The 21,209-nt window shown below is 31.4% G+C and overlaps 1 protein-coding gene across 3 annotated transcripts in view; it reads left to right on the forward strand.

Moving 5' to 3' along the window:
- The window catches only part of LOC106467282 (thymosin beta-like), a 38,034-nt gene that overhangs the window by 15,373 nt on the left and 1,452 nt on the right, over window positions 1-21,209 (forward strand). Inside the window, exons 3-6 of one of the 3 annotated variants that reach the window (XM_013927617.2) lie at window positions 10,204-10,317; window positions 10,972-11,085; window positions 13,347-13,460; window positions 15,614-15,727. In XM_013927617.2, the coding sequence (XP_013783071.1) occupies window positions 10,204-10,317; window positions 10,972-11,085; window positions 13,347-13,460; window positions 15,614-15,727 (456 nt within the window). The remainder of the gene's footprint in view (window positions 1-10,203; window positions 10,318-10,971; window positions 11,086-13,346; window positions 13,461-15,613; window positions 15,728-21,209) is intronic. The other 2 variants (XM_022395428.1, XM_022395427.1) reach the window with 2 other exon arrangements.

The raw sequence follows: 21,209 nt of genomic DNA on the forward strand, positions 1-21,209 counted from the left end.
CTACTTTTTAACATTGCCATCCCTACATCATCCTTATTGTTATTTTTTGTCAAAAAAAAAATATTACTTCTAAAGTTGTTACGGAAAACTGGGATGTTTATATTCAATAAACTAATTCTTTATTAAAAATAATTACTGTTAAAGAAATGAGTATAGCACTGGTACAGAGAACTGGGATATTTGACTTTAATACATCATTACTTAATAAATAATCCATTAAACGCAACTGTCCTTATATTTCATGCTGTAAAACTAGTAAAGTGTATGATATGAAAACATTTTTATTGATCTTAGTAAAACGTTTATCGTCTGGCAAGGACACTAGTGATGATACTAAATGACCTCTTTGCAGAGATTATAATGGTTTACAAGGTGTAAATCAAGTATTATATGAAATATTACACGGACACGCCAAAAAATAAAAAAATAATTGCCGACCTTTTAGAATTTATTATAATTCCATCATCAGCATAGAAAACTTAAAATAATTAACAACTTCATAAAAAAACTAAGTTTACTAAGTTTTTAAAGTTGAATTTTAGAAAAAAAACACAAAAATATTTTATGTTTGCATTTTACAGTACAAGTTGTATTAAAGTATAAGAGCACAAGGGCTGAGAAATTAATAAATCAAAGAACATTACGGAATTGTTTATGATGTCAACCATAAACATTTCCCCTTTCAGCGCTTCCTGGCTAGCTAGTTAGTCTTAATTAAATAGAAGTCATGTACATGTAAATAGTTTAACGACTTTAACACTATTTCGTACTACTGGTATTATTTGTCCATACATAATAAATTGTTAGATGTTACTATTTTTTATTATTATTAAAGCAGTTCTGACCTAAGTAACTCTGGTTATGTTTGTAGCTTCATGATGTTAGCAAAAGACGTAGGTTCAAGAAGTCTTGATACAAATTAATAAACCTATAACCGGAGTGCTTTCGAAAGGTGGGCAAACTGAAGAAGAAAGGCCTGCCTTTCGAAAGCGCTCGGGTTGTAGGGTTTTTATTCATTTCTATGTTTGTAGCTTGTAATTAGTCCAGTTTTACAGAAATTTCGCTATTGTGAGTGAACGCATTTTCCTCAAAAGTTTTATATTTGAGGCGTAATTCCATGACTGGAGAGCAATTTTGAAAAATTGCTTTTATGCAAGCAATTTACACACACAAAGCGAAAAGTATAATTATACATGTAGTTAAAAGTTTTAGTAATTAAGTTATTCTGTCGCGTTTATGTATATAATATTACCTTCCATATACTTGTAGTTCTAAAAGTAATAGAAATTTTTTGTTGTGTTAAGAACTGAATGTAGACTGGTGTAAATCCAGAGGTATGGAATCGTATTATCTTGACATGAAACTACACAAGGCTAGTACTTATAAACTCTCAAGTGAAATTTACAACATTGCTACTGGATACACGTGTACAAAGGGGTTATAAATTAAACTTTAACCAAGTGTGGAACATTTAGAAAATGTTTTTGCACTATTTAACCACAGTATTTCAGATTAATTGTATAGAGACCGCTGAAGTAATATTAGTGCGAAAGAAACAAATTGAAATACATTACAGAAAACGAAAGCAAAACAAAATTTTTAGACGGGTATTAAGAACAACTATTTTGTTGTTGCTCCTGGTTAGGTAATTATAATGAGATATAACGTTCAGATGCTTAATTCATATAATAACGTACACAAATAGTGAAAGACGTACTAGTGACGTTATGTGATAATTTTTAATAGCATTTTTTGACATGTTGAATAACCTAATAAAAGTAAAACGCACGCTAGCACACATCCATAGGCGTGTATGGTAATTTCATTTCCTCTCGTAATGAAAATAAGAACTATAGTCAAAACACTGTTGATTTAATGTTATTTTTGCTAAATCTTGTAATGATTGATGATAAAATCATGTACGGTAAATGGCGCGAAATTTCGAATTGTGCCAGGCGATTTACTGTTTTTCTAATTAATCAGTTGTCGAAGATGAGGTGTAGAAAACGTATAAAAGCCATGTTACTACATTGTCTGAAGCATTACTTGGCCTGTACTACGTGATTGTATGTCCAAGTTACCTGTCACACAAAACAAAGTCTTCAATGGAACAGGTCATCAACTATGAAGGCCATCAGGACAACACTTTATATATCACATTTTCAGGGTGTTGTTTGGCATTGGATTAGCATTTGAAAATAATGAAAACAAGAGACATCAGAGAGATTGTATTCTCCATCCTCGCTGCTCCTTTGCATTTATATTGGATAACGTCAAATTTCACCTTCAAAAACTCAAATCTTTCTCAGATCCAGAATGATCAATGATCCGGATAATTTTTTGTGGTGTGATGAGGAGTCTCAACCTTAATGTGGCCATGAAATATGGTATAAATATGATCACACTTTACAGAATTACTAACCTATCTCGCCGTTATATATAAAAAGCTTCAAAGTTAATCAGATGTGTATCTGAACCAAATTTGGGGTGGAATGTCCCATCTGGTCTACAATTTTCGTGTACAATAGTCTGTTTGGTTTTGAGATATTCACACACACACAATAACCTCGCACCCCGTGGGTGAGGGTAACAATGTAGAGCTAGACATTTAAATGCTATATTAAAAAAAAAACAACTACTGTTGCTACCCAAGTAACATAACACCTATCACACGGAAAATGTTAAGTGTAATATGTAAAGTTTCAGAATAAGTTATTTTACTAAATCGATCCTAAGTATGTAACTGAGATATACAGGAATATTTTTACCATAATTATTCTTAGTGCCCTTATATACTTACAATGGAACAAAATTTTTCTTTTAAGTAATGTATCAAATATTGAGCTTTAGCTCTAGCAACATTCCTTACATTAATATTACTATTCACACACTGGCTGGATTTGTGCCCCAACAAATAATCCTCTTTAGCTGAAAGATTGTAATATTCTTCTTGTAAATTATAATGGTTCTTGAGCTAATAACAAAAGTTTCTCATTAAAGTAGTTCAGAGTAGAGATAGGATTCAGCAATGTAAATGTGACTGTTTTATGTATACATATTTTGCACAAATTTTAGCTCCATGGCTATAGGTAGGGCTCATGCTCCCAAGACATCCCCTTCGTTGTGGGCATGTCCTAAGTAATGTAACACTGGTTATGTTCGTAGTAAGTAATGGATGTAATAAGTTAAGACTACACTGTTTAGTCCACACGGAAGTAAAATTAACAATAGGCATTACTGTTGCTTAACCAACAGACACAACCTCACGTGTAAGTTGTGTACACGTAGAATGCAGGCAGTATGCATAATGTTACACCAATGGAAGTAATACTAGCTATCGTGTGAGTTCAGTTGACATGTGTTTGAAACTGAGCAAATCTGAGAAATGGAAAAGCTACTAAGGCAATTTGCTGTCTTCCATAATTGACTGCTGATAAGAGTTGGTGGTGGGTGCTGCCATCTGGTTGGCCTTCTTCTGGTCAGCACCTCAAAATTAGAAACAGTGGCATATAGCCATAGATTTGTCATTACACAAAAACAAATATAGTGCCTTCTCAACTGAAAGGGCACAATGTTTGGTGGCAATGGGAATTATACCAGAGACCCTCTAATAACAAGGACCCCCCCCCCCCCCATAATCACCAGGCCATGGCAGCTCAAACACTAATAAAAGGAAACAGTAATTTGAATTAGTGAATTATTTTCATAAAATCAATCTATGTAATCGATGTTATAGGTAACAGACAGCTATGAAATCTCAAGCTATCAATGGAAGATACAGAATAGAAGCAATGGTGCAAAAGTACATTTTATTTCAATTTATACAGTTGATGCAAGTTTAATACACTTGTGTGTAACTGAAGATCTTTTTAGTGTATTAAACAGTAAATGTGTACACCATACAAGTTGTTCCTCAAAGATTAGTCTTAAATGGTAATCGTACAAGACTTAACATTTGACAGATCTAAGAAACCTTAAAGAAACTAATTTTATTAATTTTTTTTTTGGTTTGAATTTTTTTTTTGTTGAACCCATATATTCTGCTATATACTTTTTTTTATGCTACAGTAAATCATGGTAGCTGCACTGTTTTTTAATATTTAATATTGCAAAATATATAAAGTGAGGCCTTTTTTTTCCCCTACTGCATAGGATATTTACTTTCATCTTAGTTCCAATAAAAGGATCATAAAAGAGAAATATTACTCAGTAATAATCATGTATATTAGTAAACTCATTTTGTCCCAAAACACCATTGATTTTAATTGGATTAGTTTGATTCACATATACACTTTGTCCTCTTGAAAGAATTATGGATATTAAAAAAAATAAATTCAAATATGGTAGGAATACTTGCACAGCAGTTTTTCTACCCAACACACAAATATGCAGTAAAGCTCCATTTCTCAGGTTTCAGTGACAGAGCACAAATGCAAAGCTCAGTCTATCTTGTATACATGCAATAGTTCATGGTATCTGAAATGTTCAGCTCACTAAGAACACTAAACTACTTGGAATGACAACCTGGATTCTTCTAAACTGATATTCTGAATGAAATTCTTTAAAGTGTTTACAAATCAACTTCTTCTGTCCAAAACATTTGTTCAAATAAGAGCGAAGGTGTGGTATTCTCTGGTGCATTGATTTCCCTTAGGAGTAATCTGATAGGATCTGGAGAGTAACCAGAAAATCTTATTTTACAGAAAGTAAATTTGAATTCTCAATGTTTGAAGAACAAAATGGATTTGGATACAGTAAGTAACATAATGAATAATCTTTATTCACAAAGCAAAACATAATCAAAGTTTAACAAGTGTGTATTTGTGCACTAGGAACAGCACATGTACTGGAGATGTGCAATACTGTTAACTCTGAAGAACTTTAGAACTATGTGCAGAAATGTTCCAGACTGAGAAAACATAGCATTATATAAGGAAAACAATAATGCTATTCTTCTCAGGGTGCATGTGCTATCCACATTAACATTGGTCATTCCATTTGAAAAATAAGGGAGGTTGTATCATCAATGTATCATCTGACCCTCCAGTGAGAAAGAAAATTATTATTTCAAGGTACATTCAATTTTGCAGAAATCTTTCCCAAGTGAAGGTGCACGTGATAACTATAGACATGTTGCTGAACAAAAGGTGGCTATGGTGAAAAAAAAATTGGCCATATTCCTTGACCAACTATCTATAGTAAAAACTACATAATGTATGCATTAATCTTACTATAATAGATGTAGTGTGTATGTCAGTATCTATGTATGTAACGAAAACTCCCACACCATCTATTGAATGGTACCACAAACAAAAATCCATAAAAAAAACTCACAATTTGGGTATTCAAGATTCAGACAATTAGAAAAATGACTGTGGTACGTGTAAAACCATTTCTCTATAATAGAACAGAATTTTAAATAAAAGTATTCTCCTCATAACAAGAACATGACTTTCACTATGACTGTACATGAGGGTTTGATTATCTCATTATTGATGTAATTTTTAAATTTATTACTGAGAAACTGGAGTTCTTAAAATAACAAAAAAAACTTATTTTCAATAAATGGTACCACTTTTAATATATTAAAACATTACAGTTTATCAGGGAAATGTATGAACATTTTGAGCTCTGTACATTGAATCAGTTTGCAATGAGCTGTGTCTGACTAAAGAGCACAATCTGAACACTTTTCCTGTGCAGTACTTCCTAGAAAACTTTTTTCTAAATTTTTTTTGTTTTGAAAGGTATGAATACTATGGTTAGTAATTACTAGCACAAACAGCTTCCCATAGGGTGGCGTTTCTGCTAGTTGTTGAAATAAATATGGGGTTAGAAAATGCAATATGCTTGTATGCTGCTGGTTGTCTTGCATTGATAAGTTTAAACTAAGTGAAACACTAAGACATTTCCTCTCAAAGTATTTCCTTTGTAAAATGAAATGCTATTAAATGAAGCTGTAATGATAATTTAGTGATTTCTAGTATGTTTTTAAGTGTTCAAATAACTGTCGAAAACATAGTTGTGCCTGGGTATTTCTTGATTCCATTAATTAGAATTCTGATTTTTCTTCCATTAATGTTATGTTTGGGAAAACTGTAGTTATTTTTATTCATATGTTCATGGACTTGGAATTTTTTTTTTTTTCTGGGATACAATATCTTAGCTCCTCTCACAAAATAACTTTTCTTGATTAGTACTGCCCTCTATTGGTACAAATTTTCAATGCTCGCCATTAGCCTTCCACCTCCTGCTTCTGAATATTCACATATAAATGATTATGCAGCAGCTCTCCACCAATAGGAGTGTGACACAATCTTAGTGTTTCTTTACTATGTTACCTTTTCTTTATTTCAGGGGCCTTTTTGCTAGTCCATTAAGTGTGAGTGTGTCTATATATAATTTTTTTTGTCTAAAAATCTGCACCATCCATTCTGTGACCATGCTTGTTATCAATTATGTTGTAGCTCTTCCTACTGTGGACCTGATGTACAATTCCAGATGCCACCTGGTGTAGATCGTGTGTGTCTATTCGATTGTCATCTATGTTGAAACAATTGTCACAGAATTAGGTTATGCACACCATAAAGATGGTGTGTTCAGTAGGACTGCTAGTAATTCTCTCTCTAATGGTCTTTGCTTCATAAGTATGTTTGTCCCAGTCCATCCACTCATGGAGACACATGAGTAAAGCAGACAGGGATTGTTGCCCATCTCTGACGTACAATTCCAGATGCTGCCAGGTGTTGGTTGGTCTACTCTGTCTACATGGTAGCTCTGCTTTTCAAAATAGGGTATCATGGTCACCCGTTTTACTGTCTCCAATGATGTGGTCCTCCATACTTTCCAACACATTTTTTCCCTCATTTCTTTTAGTGGTGTATGGAAGTCCTTGCCACTTACCAGTTCCTAGCCACTATGGTGGTGGACCATGGAGGCCTATCCTTTTGAGTGATGCATCACAACTCTTAGTTGAGAGTAGGTCAGTGGCATTCTGCAGGTGTCTTGTGTATAGCACTTCCTGCTGTGGACCTGATGTACACTTTCAAGTGCCACCAAGTTTTGGTTGTAGCACCATATCATATTCATATCTGGCATATTGCTTTTTCCCTACTTCCTACTATCCTATGGATGTACATTTCCAGAGGGACTGATGTTGGTTGGAGGTGGCCTGGTCACGATTAGAATCACGTATCAATGATGAGATACCCTTCCTACTGCAAACGTGATGTATAATTCCAGATAACGTCAGGTTTTGGTTGAAGCCCTTCTTCATGTCAGTTTGCCCTTCAGACTGAGGCATTTCTCCTACAATCCATCCTCCGGATGCTGTTCCCTGGGGGTCTGGTGTTGGTTGGAGATGATCCAGCTAAGTAAGTTCTCGTGTTCTGGCCAGTATCCCTCCTCCTATTGTAGACTGGATGAAAAAGGCCTAATGTTGCCAGGTTTGTGGTCACTTTTTCTCCCATCTGCTGGATGTCAGTTACCAGTGGATCTGGTGTTGGTTGTAGCTGGATGCAAAACATTTATTCCACCTTTTGTATGGCTGGGTATTCTCCTCCTACTGCAGATTGGAAGAACCATACCCAGTGCTACCAGGTTTTGGACTTGATGTCATCCCACTGGGGTATCCTCCTTCCTACCATCTGCTGGATGTTGGTTCATGGTGGATCAGGTGTTGGTTGAAATGGAAATATGTATACGCAAGTGGAGATGCATTTTGGTATGGCAGCTCGTCTTCCCTACCATGTCCCATTTAGAGGTGAAGAAGTAGGTGATACTTTGCCTACTGCATATCTTATGTACAATTCCAGATACAATCAGGTGTTAGATGAGGTTGAACTACCACTACGGTCTGTCGCTCACTTGACACCTAGGGGTCCCATTGATTGGTAATATGTATTTTGGGATTCCTTCAGGTATTTCTGCGTTTTATGTTTGCAACACGATCATAAAAGAGCGGAGTATACCTGGATCAGATGTGGTGCAGTCTCTCTCTCTGAGATGTGATATTTTTATTTTTGGTTCAACACCTTATGGTCTCTCTTTGGGTGCTTCCTAAAGGTGGGGGGGGGGGTAATTTTTCATCGGCCCTCTACCAGTTCATTGTGGGATTCTAGCTATTTTGTGATTGGAAAGTAAGACATCATATCATAAGTTAACATTTTTCCAAAACTGAAAATGTATTTCTGATAGATACTACCTCCTCTCACATTTCCCATCCAGCCTCCCCACTCTTGATGATAGGTAGTGTAAGTCTTCTGACCAATCTCGAAGTGATTAATGAGTGCAGATGTGGAGAGGGTGCTGGTTACAATAGGGGGTTGTGTCATGCTCCTATTAGTAGAGAGCTGCTGCATAATCATTTGCATGTGGATATGTAGAAACAGGAGGTGGAAGACTAGTGGCGAATGTTAAATTTGCATGGATAGAGGGCAGTACTAATAGAAGGAAGCTGTTTTGTGAAAGGAGGCAAGTATTTATCTGAAATACGTTTTCAGTTTAGAAAAATGTTAACTTTTGTAACTGTGAAACTTAAAAGATGATGTAACAACTCCAGAATTTTAAGATTGCTGACATAAAAGCAGTTCTGTAGGATTTTAGAACTGTGCCTTTTACCTACAACAATGATGAGTTTTGTTACTCAGTACAGTATTTGGTTACTGGGTTTTGTGGCTTAGCTTTGCATTTACAAACTCCTTGCAACATTTATTGTTTGGGTTTTGCAAAATAGCTATGTCTGACAATTTGTGCCAATTTTCCTATTGGTTTTGCTAGATTTAGCTGTAATTATCTCATGGATGTTGAATAACTAGGACTTTTTTCATACTGCATTTATGTACTTTAGTTTTATGTGGTAACTTCTATAATGCTTTCATTTTGTATATGTAGAAATGATAGGTTTTACTGAAAAAGTTACCAAAAATGTATGAATTCTTTGATTAAAGTAAGATAAACATTAAAAATAATTGCTTAAAAGATAAAACAGTTGGTATTATCAAATCTTAAGTAGTTTTTCTGTTAATAAACTACTTAAAACCTTTTAGTAGTAGCACATCTAAGCAATTTTTATTGTTTTGTGTTATCACACTTATGCTTTTTTTTTGAATAAACACTTGTCTTGTCAGAATTTCGATGCAAAACAAGCATCCAAACACAAGTTTTTGCACTAAATTATTTGCTAACAAAAATAAACTTGTAGAACTTTACTTAAAGAGGGATCATAAAAAAATTTATAAATATTAAAACCATATGTATGTCATTGTGAAAGAGAAGTTTTATTTTTAAATGTGATAACCTGGTATGTTTAATAAAGCAACTAAAATATTCAAAAGTGTTAAATTTTAATACTTGTAAAAAAAAAACGCAACCATACTTCAGTTCGTGTATCAGAATCAGTCTATGGAGTAAGTTACTGAAAACGATGTAAACTATTAAATGAAAACTGTTAGTGGTAATGTAGATTGGATAATCTTAGTGTATCGGCTATAAATTTGTTTTAATGTTGTTTCTGTATTGCACATCTTCTATTGACCATATTAGTGCTAGTCAACTTTGTATTAAAAGTGAAAATAATAATCTAGCACTTGTAGTGATGACGAATGAAGTAGTATTTAAAAATTAAAACAAATCTTTAAAAGTTAGGTATTAAAAATTATTTAGATCAGAGTATTGTGCATTAAGAAGTTTCAGCACTTGGGAATACAAGATCTATTTGATAAGACAAGAAAATAAACATAAAATGAGCATCGGTTAACATGCACCGAAGGTGACTTTCAAGAGCTTTTATAAAATGTCTTTGCCTGTTTTTGTTTTTCTTCAGAATATTTTTAATGAAGTTGTACATGTATTACAGGTTACTCTTAAGATTGTTTTATTACAACAGTAATCTATAGATTAAATTTACATTGCTTATGTAGTAAATAATCCACTGTGCTTTGGAATACCAACACCTACTGCAATTAAATTTTTGCAGTTTATGTATTAATAATTTGATATTTTGGTTTTGTATTATACAAACTTTTAAGTTATTTCAATTTTACTTTACCAAATAACGTATTTTGATTAATAAGAACCATAGGCATGAAAAATAATGTATGCATAATGTTAATATTTATCTTGCATCTCTCTAAAATCTGTTTCAGTTTATTAAGTAGTTGCATGTTTTATTCTCTGCATGGGTTGATGCATGATCAAATACAGATGTTCAAAAGGAAAAGGTTCACAACTCCCTTCTGCAAAATGTTGAAGGATTTCAACGCTCTAAACTTAACCCAACACAGCCCAGGGAAAAAATCCGTCTGCCCAGTGCTGAAGGTACAGTAGTTTTTATTTAATCCTAAGTCTTATTTCTCTGTGTGATGACGTACTTGTTCCTGCACCGTTCAGTGCCTTTATACGGCTGATTTGGTGTTGTACCAACATTTTATAGACAGGTAATATTCATGTTTATTTAGTAAGAAACAAATTTGTTCTGAGAGACATCTTTAAGCTCTTTGGATACCAATGATAAGGTACCACACACACACTTTAATTTAAAGGAATTTTATATCTTCAAGATTAGTTGAAGCTTTATGCAAACATTCAGATAAACTGATTTAAAAAAAGGGATAAAATTTGAATACTCGGAAAATAACTGAAAGATTTATTATTGTAATTCAAACAGTTAAATTACAATTAATTAATTTTAATTCATAATTATTAAAACATTATATTTGTATCTTCTATATTTTTGAATAAATTAAAAAAAGAAAAGTAGTGTTTTTCATTTAAAACATAATTTACTATATAAAATTTGTGGAATGCTTTTTTTTTCTCTGTGTTATTCAAATTTGGATGAAATGTGTGTATGTGGTTTTTAAACTTTTGATTGCATGAAACTGTAGGTTTGTTTTTATTTTTGTCTTGGAATTTTGTGATCAGTTCAATGAGTGTTTGCATGTTTTTTCTATGGCCAATATATGAAAACAGATGTAGAATTGGAGAAAGTTCACAACTCTCTGCTACAAGATGTTGAGGGATTTGAACGTTCTTTGCTTAGCCCTACACTTCCTCATGAGAAAATCCATCTACCCAGTGCTGAAGGTATAATAATCCTCTTTTTTAAGAATGTGTTTATTATATGTGATATAATTGAAAACAAATATTACCAGTGTAAGTTGCTTGTATCAATTTTATAGAAGTGATTATAATTTTTTGTAACTTATAGATTGGTAACTGACTTGTGATAACCTTGCTTAGAAGAAGGTATTATACATAGAATTAAATTCTTCCAATTTTAATTCTGTTATGTCGCTTGACAAGAAGAAATTGCATAGAATGGTGTGGTACTAAAATATTCTGATTAGGTTAAACAAATTGATGTTGCCATACTTTGCCAAATGGTTATTAAATGATTCTTACTTCACATAGCATGAAAGCTTAGAAATAAAACCAAATGAAGTGAAGACTTAAATTTGTAGGATTTAAAGGTCTGATTATACATGGCTTAGATTTGACTAAAACGTTTGCCATTGTCAGCAGATGAAATTCCAAGCTTCTTACTTTTTTGACATCACATTAATAGACCATGGTAAGTGAAAAAGTAACATTTTTACAATAATGCTAAGGATGTAAGTGATAGAAGCAACATCATCTTGGCTCACTGTTAATTACTGCATGAAAAATTACATATTTTCATGACTATATTGTTTTAAAACTGTGACTAACTAGTTAGGAATCACTGATATATTATCAAATTAATGCAATACTATCCAAGGTAGAATTAGTCTTTCACTGTTTTTTGTGATTGTCTAATCATATTTTAAATTTTATGTTCTGTCAGACTAAAATCTTAAATAGGAAAGTTTAGACACAATGATAATGGGGAGGGAGGAACAACTAATTATTGGTATTAAGTTTTAAGAAACTTATAGAAGCTCCATACTTAAAAGTACAAGTAACTTAGTTTTTCTTAACTTTTTTTTTGCAGTCTGGCAGTGTAGAAAGGTGAAACAATTATTTAAACTTTGTCTCGCTTTCTTAAGATGTTTAATACATAGAATAAATTATTACTGAATTAGATTATTTGAAATTATCAAAACAGTTTCATTTGGGGAAATGTTTTTAGCTAAGGTGTAATTTGAAGGTTATAAGTTATTTTTCTTTCCAAGACCATTTTAGGGTTTTCATGTTTACACCTAAGAAAAGTAAATAATGATTTTCAAATCAAACTTTTTTTATGTGCAACTTAAACTGTAATTCAGAAAAAAATAACATCTTTCTAGGGGTTAAAGTAGTTTTAGGTGTAACTCTTTTGAAACCTACATATTCATATATTACCTCAGCGAAAGAGAAGTAAGGCATTTCATTACAGTCGGTACTGATTAGTCTTCTCAGTGCTATAGATATTATAAAACTTAAATATTATGTAAAAGCTTTAAAGCTTTGATTTTAAAAAATCCCAATAATTTTATTTTTAAAACCTATTACTGTATAATTATTTTGAATTATATATATATATATATCAGTGTAAACTTTCCTGTAATACAATTTAACTGGCTTTTGATACCAAATATTTGTATTTTCTTTTGTCTTTGGATAATATTAAGTACAAAATGTTTACACTTACACATCAAATAAGATTTACAATATGAAATTTATATATACATGTGTATTGTTTTTATGTTGCTTGCAAATTTGTATTTTTAAAAGTTGTGGTACAGGAAATTGTAGATTTTGATTTTGTTTTTACATAGCAAATTGACAGAAGCTCTGTAATTAAGAGCACAAACTATTTTTCACTTTCAAATTGTCAGTGTTGAAAGGTAAAACTGGTCATTTGAGTAGAACAGGTATATGATCTTTGACTAGATTTTCTCAGGATGTTTATCATGCAGAATAACTCGATTTTATATATATAAAATTCTTATCAAAACAGTTTCACTTGTTGATGTTGGAGGCCATAAGTTTTTCGATTTTTCTAAGACAATTTTTGTAGCGTCAGATAGTAATTTAATTTTTCCTTCTTTTTCATGGTTTGATATAAATAATGTTCCTTATTTAATTTTTTCTATTTGTTTATAATTTAGAATATTTATATTAATGAATTTTTAAAAAAATAAAATGTATGTTGGGATTTCTTAAATTTAAGTTTCAGAGATTTTAAACTTGATAAGATAATTATAAATATGAAATTTAAGATCATATATTTGATTTCTGCTTTATAAATTTTGTTATAATGCTGAGGAATAACTTTAAAGTCAGCATAATAGCCCAATTTGATTAAAATAAAGACTTTCTGATTGATTTATCACATTAAAAGGATTCAACATGTGAATACAATAATTTGCATTCTACCAACTCAGATGTAAAACAAGAAAAAATACACCAGAGTTTGGTGACTGGTGTGGAGCAGTTTGATAAAACTTCCCTTCATCATGCTGAGACAACAGAAAAATCTGTTTTACCAAACTCTCAAGGTATCATTTTATAATGCCATGTTTATCAATCACTTGTTACCTGATCCTTGTGTTCTGCTAACATTGTCGTGCAAGAAACGGTACATTTGCTTAAAAAAAATATCCATAACACTAACATGAATTCCTGTAACAATCATCAGTGTTTTATTTAGTTCAGGGGAAAAACATATTCTTACTAGCTTTTGCTAAGTACAGCTTCCTGGCTACTTTAGTTTTGTGTACACTTTTCCTACCAGCTTTTTTTTATCCTGAAGAAACAGTTGCTAGAATAACCTTAACTCTAAGCTTTTTTTAATGTGTTTTTGCCTTAAAGTTTTTAAAATCAATTTTAATCTATTTGTGATGCTTTTCAGCAATCTGTGTATTATTTTTGTTGGCATTGTGAATTATGATTATATTAAGAAATCCGAATGGTGATTTTATTTTTGTTTCTGTATGAACATTTTTATTAATTTTCTTAACATGTTAAGAAAATCATTTCATATATTTAAGTTGCATATTTATGTATATACACACATATACACTCAGAGAGGTTGAGTATGTTATTAAAATGATTTTGAAGCTTCACTGCATTTATATAGCCCACGTTGTCGTGTCAGGTTATGCTCTCTGACAGCCATGCATGTTGACAATCTTGCAACATAGTTTCTGATGCAAAAAGCTCTTTCATAAGAGTGTTATGTCAAAAGCACTCCACTGCTCACTGCTTGCTTTCCATAAGTGTATGAGGATGATAGTTTCCTAGTACTAATTTAAACAGTCTAAATTCACACTGATATATGTATGAAATAGCTTGAATACCCATTTCATTCTCCAACTGTTTGAGGTACATGACAGTTAATTGGCTGTAATGGAAGTAAATTGCATTTTTGTGACTTTTCTCTCTTTTACAAATGTATTATTGAATACTGTTGCCTGCAATATGTGGATAGCATTTGGCACTGACATTTGTGTTCATGGAATTTCAGCTGTTATGAGATGCTGCAATTTGCTTACCACAGCTGGGGTACAGCTTGTTACAGGCCTCTATGAATGGTCCAGGATCCCCAAGTTGATCCATATTCCTTTGTTTTCTAATGCCATTAAATACAAGGGATATTCTCATCTTGGAAATTCTAAAAAACTATGATTTGAACACATTTGGTCCAAGAATGAATATTTTGCATTGGAAAAGGCTTTTGCATACCCTTCTTATAAGCGATCACTTTTCTGTGGTATTAAATTACTTACAAAATGGCAAGCAATGTCAAAATGTAGTTCTTAAACATTCCCTGAGAACTTCTATTAGTTGTGGTTGTCAAGTGATTTGCTTATTTGCATATTCAGAATTGTTTTAATATAATATACTCGACACCCACTGTTGCAGGTCAGCAATAGAAACAAACGTTATTTATAAACAGTAAAGAACAAATTAACAACATGTACTGGTTAATATTCAATAGTCGTTTTTTCATTTAGTTTATCATATTGGGCTTTCATGTTCATGTTTATAGCACATACAAAGTAGAAGACTGTTATAATGATCAGATAATAATTCTATAATTTATGCTACATTTACTTCTTCAGATATAAAATCCTATATTTAAAATGTTTAGTCTTGATTTAAAACAAACTAAAAAATGGGATCGTTTTAGTGGCTGTTATATAGTTATTGTTTTGAATGTCAAAAGTTAATAGAATAAAATTTGGTATTTTTAAGGTTTATGATTAAAATAGCATATTCCAGATATATCTTAGTACAATCTTTTTAACTTGTACATTTATGTAATGAACAAGTTGTGAGGACTATGCAGTCTTGTGGAATTTTAATAATTATGCCTTCTACAATTTGGTTATCAACTACAAGTAAACTGTATGAAGAAAAAACTCGTAAATTTTTTTTCTGTTAAATCAATAATTATTTGAATTTGTATAATTTTTAACAAACTAATAAAGCAGGCATCATATGAACCTGGTGATTTTGGATATTTAGAAAACAACACTGATGAACTAGGCACATATTGTGAAAAATAAGGTAATAAATGAAAGTATATGAAAATATATCAAAAATAAATGAAACTTGCATTATAGGTAATGTTAAAAAAAAGGTTGCATCATAAGGTATAAATGTTCTACCTCTAAATTTTTTAACACTCTTCCTTCTTACTATACAGAAATTGAAAAGGAAAAAGGCCAACAACAATTACTAGAAGGCATCAAAAGCTATGACACTGCACAACTCAAAAACGCAACAACTAACTTGAAAAATCCTTTGCCAACAAAGGATGGTAAGACTAGTTTTAGAATGATTAGAATATCTGTAATAACTGGCTATTTTACCAGCATCCATACATACATAATGGTAAAACACTATTTATATATGCAAAATCTTAGTTGTGAGATTTCTTGAAGTGTACAAATGCAGAGATGTAGTTATATGTAGTCTACAAGATAATAAGTAAGAACCAAAATATCCAAGACTTAATGGGTATTATAGTTGATTTCTGTCTAACAAAAACACTTATTTTACTGGTTGTTCAGACATTTGTAATCACTCTGCTGGAAATAGTGGAAATTAAGTTATTTGTTATTAGTTATAAGTGTGGCTACCTAAGCTGATGAGTGATTGAATGAAAAGTGGACAGGTTTGTAAGATGCAGCATACGTCAGCTTGTGTCCTAATTATCATGTTCCTTTAACACTTGTCAGGATTGAGTATTTCTAACTGTGCTGGAGAAGATTACAAAAATTGTCATATGACAGCTGATAAGTCTGAAAAATCACTGCTTAACCAAGAAAGTGTGGCTTCACTGGTGCTTAAAGTACAAATGTAAATGTTGGAGCATTTAACATCATTTGATAAGTAGCATCTCAATCCCATTTGAAAGTGAAAGTAAAAATAATGAGATAAACCACCCAAGGCACTTATTTCTGTATGAGGTGGTGTAATAATGTGTAACCACTCTCCTTGAAGGTGTTAAGTCTTTAGAAGGATGAATAACATCCTGAGTATGTGTGAAGATTGTTGTAGATCATGCCCAATCTGAAATGCTTCATTTACACCATAATGGTGTTGTGTATTAAAATTTTGAATGGTCTGAAACAGAGCTAAATGATAATTTAAATTTAGTAGTTAAATAAGTGCTGATATGTATCCAGTTTGATATTTGCCAACAAAATTGATAGTTTTTTTTAGTACAAATGTATTATAATATACGACCAATAATACAATTTACAATACCAGTTATTACAAATAGTTATTACAGGCAATTATTTATATACAAACGTTTTACAAACTTACAAGCTATATAAAGTCTTCTTTCTACTCTGGAACTTCCTTGATATTTTATCGAAGGTTCACGATGAGAGAGTTAATTTCGAGTTGATGTAGGTACAATTCACTTAATAGGGAGTTAGTCAGCTCTGTAGTTTTCACTGATTACATGCCGATTACAGGTCAAGTTTTTTTGTTTTCATCTAAAGTTATATAATATCTTCATAAAAATACTAATGTCAGATGTGAATTCACTGAAGTTAAATGGTTTATAATGTTTGAAATTTATAAATGTTCCTGGTCAAATATCTGAAGTGTCCTGATTAATAAGTGTTATAACAATCAGTTGTACCTTTCAAAGTTTATAGCACACCAACTATAGCAAACCAATAATAGATACTGTTTTTAGGTGCATCGCGTTGGTTATATTTATAGGCATGTGGAGAGTTTCTCAATTTCTTACACAACAATACAAATGCTACACTAGTGTTTACGTACACACTTATATTGTTGATTCTTACACGAGAATTTTCTACAACTTTAGAGGATAGGCAGGAGTTTTGCAACACATTTATAGGTGTGTGGAGAGTTTTTTCCATTTCAGTTAATACAAAGCTATGCTATCATTTAAGTACACACATATATTGTTGATTCTTACACTCGAGAATTTTCTACAACTTTAGAGGATAGGCGGGAGTTTCACAACACGTATTTATACGTGTGTGGAAAGTTTTTCAGTTTCAGTTAATACAAAGCTACACTATCATTTATGTACACACATATATTGTTGATTCTTACATTCGAGAATCTTCTGCAACTTTAGAGAATAGGTGGGAGTTTCACAATACATATCTAACAGTACAAGTTATGTACATTTCTAAATATAACTTTAATTTAAACAAACATTGATATTAAAATAAACATATAATAATAATAATAATAATAATAATAATGAATCCATCACAATGAACATGAGCTCATACAAGATAATGTAACAGTCCACTAAAGCTGGGTGATCAGTGGAATGTGCTAATAAACGAATTGCTGGACCCATTAATTATTCTCACATGACTAATCTTTCTATTTTAAGCTTCTTTTAATGACACTTGTGAACCTCCCTTTGTTTGAATGCCTTATCTTTAAATACAATGTGTTTCTGAAGCAAAAGAAAAAAAAAACATGCCTTTAATAGTCTTTAATAAATGTGCTGTTAGTAGCAGAGTGTATTAAAATAAATATATTTCTGTGTAGAAGGATTTAAATATTTTTCTATCTACTGAATATCTTCATTTTTCAGGTAGATTGTGTTTGTGTATGTTTGCCTAAATGTTTTTTTATTTGTGTATTATAAGCATTTGTTCATTTTTATAAGTTATTGTAGAATAGTGCTGTTTGTGAATATATAAATTTACAGAAAAGTTGGTATGGCTCAACCTTTTTAGTAATAGTTCTGTTCCAAAACCTGATGATTTATACAAACTTGTTTTAATACACACAAATATACACTGGTATCTGTTCAGTTGGTATGGCTCAACATTTTTAGTAATAGTTCTGTTCCAAAACCTGATGATTTATGCAAACTTGTTTTAATACACACAAATATACACTGGTATCTGTTCTGTATAGCTGAGTAATTAATGGAAATTGCAACTTGATTAATCATCAGGCTTATTAATCAGTAATATTCAACCAATTTATTCTCACGAGTGAAAAAAAAAACAATCCAAAATAAAACTTGTAACTATAAAGCAGATTTTGAGTGCTAATAGCACAGGTAGCCCATTGTGTAGATTTGTGTTTATCAACAAATATAATGGCAATATTTCAATTAGTTGATGATAAGTTTGTGATTTGTGACACTAATTAAGCTGCAGACTTCAATTAATAGAAAATAATAATAGAAACATTCCAGTTATTTGAATAGTTGTAATACTATAACACATTAACAGATTTAATAAATTTTTATTAATTTATTATTTAATGTGACACTAATCGATGCTAGTAAGAAATCAATTTGTATCAGTTAATCAAGTTAATTGCCAAGCTCTAATGTTTTCATGTTTTTACCCCATACCAAATTAAGATGGTTCCTGTTTTTTAAAACTTAATCAGGCTGAGAATTATAGCCACATTTAATAAATGTAATTCACTTTCAAACATAAATAGTGATCATAATCATCCTGATTTAGGCTAGTTTGTTTCTGCATTAATTTCCATGGGTTAGTAAGTTCATTATTTTGAAAATTAAAATCTGAAGAGAAATAGAAGAAAAAAAAATACAAGCATTGAAGTAGAAGTTTCGTATTTTTTTTGAGTTTCTGCTGAAAGAAAATGTTTACACCAGAAAAACAACATAAATTTTGGAACTGAAATACTGTGATATTATCTTTATCATTAATCTTCACTTCTTACTTCCTCATCTTTTGTGATCATAGTCATAATCTGTACTTCAGTCTTATTCCCTTTTAAAATACTCATTTTATCTGGCAGAGTATCTAAAGTTCACATGAACCTTGAGAAGTAGAATCGTCTGAAAATTTTAAGCATGTTTTTTAGCACCTGAAATGCATTTTTATATGTTCTAAGACCTGCATATTTCATTTTTTCCAGTTACCTTTTCCTTTAACTCATTTGGTGATACCTTTAACCACTGATTCTGAGTGTTTGACAACAACACAATAGCATGATTGACTGCTTCATAATAAAAATATACAAATCAGGTGCTGCCGTACATCTTTGTGCTTTGCTGTTGTCTAGTCTTGGCAAATTTTATCTACATGGACAAATGTGCTGTTTTTACAATCAGATTGGAACTTGGTATTTTAATCTTTTATGGGATATTTTTTACAGCCATGGCAAATATTTCTTTAACCCAAAATTTTACGTCCCTCAATTTTTTTTTTTTATGAAGCACGGACTTAGAAGTAACATCTCACTGTTTAAAGTTTACCATGATTGATTTATTGATAGAGCATCAGAAGTTAGTAAATAAATAAGTTAATTCCATACAACTTTCCTACAAATTGCTTAGAGGACTCTTTCTCAATCTTTCAGTAACTCTAACTGCCATGCATTATCATTTGTTCTCTCGTATGCTTTCATTATGTACATAATGTACCTGTGAACGTGAAGATTAATATTTGAATTCTTTAATATATCCTTTATCCTTTACCTTGGTTGTTTTATACATGCAAGTCCAAAAAACCACTATGCTCCATCTGTAACTAAGCTTATGTTTAAACCATTTAAGCATTCTAGAGAATCAAATATTCCTTTTTACTTCTTGTTAACAGTCCAGAGCTCCTCAAGTCCAAATAATTTATTATTAGGTGAAACATATCCATGTTAATGTGGAGTAACTAAATCCCACTTATTTTTGGAACAATATTTTAACTTCTTCACTCTGACTACCTGAATTATAAACATTTTCAGGATGGTATTTGTATAGAATACACTTTTATGAGGTCTCTCTCAGTTGAATTTATTATTGGTTATTTCCATCTTCCCAAGCTCTTTGCCATTACTTAATTTTTACTGTCCTTGCCCCTAGCTCCATTAAAAAATTAGGGGGGGTTTACTTCTGAAGCACCTGCTTTTGATATATCTAGGTGTTTATTTCTTCCTATCTAATTGGCTGATACTTTCTCAGCTTGAGAAAGGCTGCCAGAGTTTGAGAGTGTAGGAGGATTCTTGAAATGTCACTTCTAATGGTATTTGACTGGCAGATAAGATAAAATTGTAACTCCTGTGCTGTCCTTAATTACTTGAACAAAATTCAAGATATAACATCAAACCTACTGTACTTTCTAAATGAGGACAGTAATTCCTTGTAAGAGATTAATATTTGCTATTGCAAATGCTAATTTAACTCGTAGGTTGGTGAATAATATGGCTTTATTCCTCTTTTATTCTAATATTTTCCCAATATTTTTTCTTTTCCAAAGAAATAATGCTACAGAAAATTTTAATAAGTAAAGTTAGTGCTTTCAAAGATAAACAGTTAAATAAGAACAATTATCTTTTTATTTATCATTTTCTTGCTTTCATTAGTCTGTAATATCTATATAATTCCAAACTAACTTGATAATATTTGATGTAGGGTATCCTTAAGTACTTGATTTAAGCTATTTGGACTCAAAATAAAAGTCCAAAATAGTTTAAAACAAGTTATTTCTGCTTGTTGTATAGTAAACAAGTAAAGAGGAAGTAAATGTAGGGATGGCTAATATCAATCCTTTAAAAAAAAAGTGCAAACAAGATAGTAGGCACACAGTGTAGTAGAATGTTAACAGACAAAAATAGGATGTGCTATTATGTAGGGATGATGCACTCTTTTTTTGAAGGATTGATATTAGCCATCCCTACATTTACTTTATTTTTTAAAGTTTTTCTTTACTTGTTTGCTTGTTTTTTAATACAGTGTTTCAATAGACATAGGAAGGTTGTATTTAATACCAAGTTTTAAACATAATAAGGTTCCAACTGTAATATTTATT

Source organism: Limulus polyphemus, unplaced genomic scaffold (genome assembly GCF_000517525.1).
Source record: "Limulus polyphemus unplaced genomic scaffold, Limulus_polyphemus-2.1.2 Scaffold2553, whole genome shotgun sequence".
Lineage (NCBI taxonomy): Eukaryota > Metazoa > Arthropoda > Merostomata > Xiphosura > Limulidae > Limulus > Limulus polyphemus.